The sequence below is a fragment of the Ctenocephalides felis genome, unplaced genomic scaffold, assembly GCF_003426905.1.
Source record: "Ctenocephalides felis isolate EL2017-DRISC unplaced genomic scaffold, ASM342690v1 CF-g0.4_SCAFFOLD_00151, whole genome shotgun sequence".
Classification (NCBI taxonomy): Eukaryota; Metazoa; Arthropoda; class Insecta; order Siphonaptera; family Pulicidae; genus Ctenocephalides; species Ctenocephalides felis.
In genome coordinates, this window is record NW_020536305.1 from 7575 (window position 1) to 10928 (window position 3354).

The following is a 3354-nucleotide window of genomic DNA, read 5'->3' on the forward strand; positions in this document are numbered from 1 at the left end:
GTTCAACCCTTAACCTGCTCCCGCGGTTTTGTTGATGCGAAGTGCATGAGCCCTTATTTACTTGCAAGTGTTGGGGTACCTTTTCGGCGTTCCCCTCATGCAAGTTAAAATGTAAACAAAACAATTCTTGCCGTCGTTTATATTTCGTTTTGTCTTTAACTTTACAAAACTGAAGTTGCTTAATTCGCCAAAAAATCAAAACTCATTTTCTTATTATTTTCACATTATTTAAATCTCTAGATCATTTATCTGAACAAGTGCATGCATTCATAAATGTATGTGTTTGCAATGTGTAACATTTTTATCTATTCTATTTTATTCTATTTATCATTTAAAACTAAAATAGTTTCTGTAAATCTCTTTTCAGTTGCAATAATGTTGATATAATTCTCTTTTCAGAAATAGAATCACCATCAAGTATTGAATGCAATGCTAATCAATTGAGATCAATTAATGAAATCGTTCGTAATGGAAACGTCTTTGGCGGAATCAGATCTGGTGCAGTCGGAACCTCGAGGCGAAGAACATTATTCTTTAAGGTGGAACAATCATCAGAATCATATATTGAGTGCTTTCGGTGCATTACTCCAAGCAGAGACATTGGTAGACGTAACGTTAGTTTGTGCAGAAACGAGTGTACGCGCTCATAAAGTTGTTTTGAGCGCTTGTTCACCATTTTTCCAGCGAATATTTTCGGAAACACCATGCAAGCATCCGGTGATAGTGTTAAAAGACTTTTGCGGATGGGAAGTACAAGCCATAGTCGATTTTATGTACCGCGGTGAAATAAGCGTTAGGCAAGAACGGCTTCGGACACTGATAAAAGCAGGCGAGTCTCTACAAGTAAGGGGCTTAGTCGACCATCCGGCTGGGGCACCTGCGAATGTTAATTGTCCTGTTATAGACCAGGATGAAATAGACGAAGATGACAATGAGTCGTTTCCCGGCTCGCCTTCCACCAACCGATCGTTGTCGAATAGTTCTCCTTTGTTCGATCTGATTAGGCCGATGGACTTTGTTCCAGCATTACCGCGACGCAAACAGGCTCGGCCTAGGAGGCGATCGGGTGAGAGCGCCCAAGACATCCCGCAACCGGACAGCGCAAATTTACAACAGCAAGTGCAAGATCTTGCAGCCAGTGCTGCAACTGGTGAACAATATTTTTGTAGGAAAACTGATGACACCGAACCTGAGGATTTGTGTGTCAAGAAAACGCCCGATCTCAAGGATACACAAAAATCCCGCCCAAATTTAATTCAACAGAAGCAACAGCACTATAAACAAATGCATCATGGTATGAGTTTAAAAGATGTGCGGAGATCTAAATCTATGAAAAGTGAATTTGAAATTGCGGAACAACAATTAGATTTATCGCTACAGCCACCGTCTGCGTCAAATTTCACACATAACTTAATGATGCATGGTGAGAGCGGCCCACCCATTGGAGCAGGTCCAGGTATGGAGCAAGGGGACTACTCCTCGCCTCCACTCAGCTTACCTTCCATGGGCCCCGGAACTGGAGGACAGTTAGGACATTCTATTAGGAAAGACAGTTCTCCGCTGCAATTTTCGCATCTTCCGTCTGTGTCAGCCTTAACATTGACGCCACCTCACAGTAAGTTATTTTTTAGTTCTAATTATTATTTGTTTTTTTAATACCGTTGTTAGGTATAATCTGGTTTGTTGCTTGGTGTGTATTATATGTACATTGAACAAAGCCAAGTTGTATGCAGACCCAAACATACGACAATGATAAATATAAAGATGATTATTGTAAATGTTTAACAACGTTGTATTTAATTACTTTACATTACATTCGATTGAAGAATTGGTAGTAATTTAACTACTATCATAATTTTATATTTTACTGAAAAATAATTGTATTATTCAGTGTTCATTCGGTGCGAATGAGTTCCGATACTGATTTAATTAATGAATTGTATGAAACGCTTAATCGTAACTTATGTTTTTAGTAAATGAGTTATATCTTACTTAAAATTAGTAATATTTATATATATATATATATATATATATATATAAGTAAAAAATACTACATTTTACTGCTAATATCAAAGAAAACAATTTTTTAGAACGGCACTGTGCGAATTCGACACGAAGTTCATTTATTGTGCTTATTTCCATGTTTCTAATATCATTTGAAACATTCAATTTAAACATGAATTTTCACTATGAATGATTCTTCAAAAATATTACTCTTAACACAACTTCAGTGGGGGGAGAAATACATACGTTCTCGTATATATTTTGATTTATACGCGCGATATCGGGATATATATGCGCGCAGACACATGTGAATTCCGCCACGAAAATGATTTTTATTTTTATCTAATTTGCTGATCGAGTATGCTGCAGATTCTCATTTCCCGCTTTTTTCAACAAAGTTTAACATTGATGATTTAAGAAGCCGTACCTACATGTCACTTCACGTCATAATAATTTCAAATTTGTTTAGCTTTACCCATACAGTGACACGTTGCCTTATCGAATCTGTTTAATTTTACGGTTGAACAAGCTCATAAGACCGCTAAGGGGCGCCGACACATCGCACGGGACGGGACGATTCTAATGTCGTCAAAATTCTTAGAATCCAAAAACGTCGATTTACCTTTAATTCTTAAAGCTCGAAACATAGATATCTACTTTTCAACGCCATACCTTGCGATTATTCAGCGACAGCATTCTGCAGTTTACATAAGAAAAATGAATAGAATAGCATAAAATATATTTTATTGGAGTGCTAAGTACTATTTTTAAGCTGACACCATCTTTAACACGTTTAAGGAAAACAGTGTGATATATTTGTCATACAGCAGTATTGAAAGAGCTAAAAAAATATTTTAATATTTTATATTTATTTTTAAATAAAAAGCTAATATCTATTTTAAAAAATCTCTTTTTATAATTCACCTTACCATGTTCGAGGTTAGTGGACATGCCGTTTTGTAACGTTGAAAGACAGAAAAAATTACTCACAATCAGGAATATCATTTGACCAAATTACAAATTTTACAAGTTAGATGATTAGTAATAGATTTATTAAATAATTAATGTATAAAAAATATTCTATTCACAATGTTCTGGTAAATTTTCTTGAAAATGCGAATTCATACATTAAGAGAATTTACTAGAAAAACGAAGTGGGTTAGATAAACAAAGTATTTAGGTAAAGGACATATTAAAAATTAAATAATATATAAATATTATAAAAATTTACTTTCTTTATAGTATCTCAATGTTGAACATCATTCAGTTATGACACTATGTCCCTTACACACAAAAGCTTAAATGCAAGAACAACATCTGAAATGACTGAATTTACCGATAAAAATGTGC

At 35.0% G+C, this 3354-nt stretch overlaps 1 protein-coding gene across 1 annotated transcript; it reads left to right on the top strand.

The window, feature by feature from the left end:
* Positions 1 to 468: 468 nt before the first annotated feature.
* On the top strand, positions 469 to 1656 carry LOC113378475 (protein jim lovell-like). Its single transcript, XM_026619038.1, has one exon. It carries the CDS (start codon positions 469 to 471, stop codon positions 1654 to 1656), a length of 1188 nt encoding a protein of 395 aa, XP_026474823.1.
* Positions 1657 to 3354: the final 1698 nt, after the last annotated feature.

Coding starts and splice junctions, on each gene's coding strand:
- LOC113378475 (XM_026619038.1), top strand. CDS start 469: ATGGAAACGTCTTTGGCGGAATCAGATCTGGTGCAGTCGGAACCTCGA.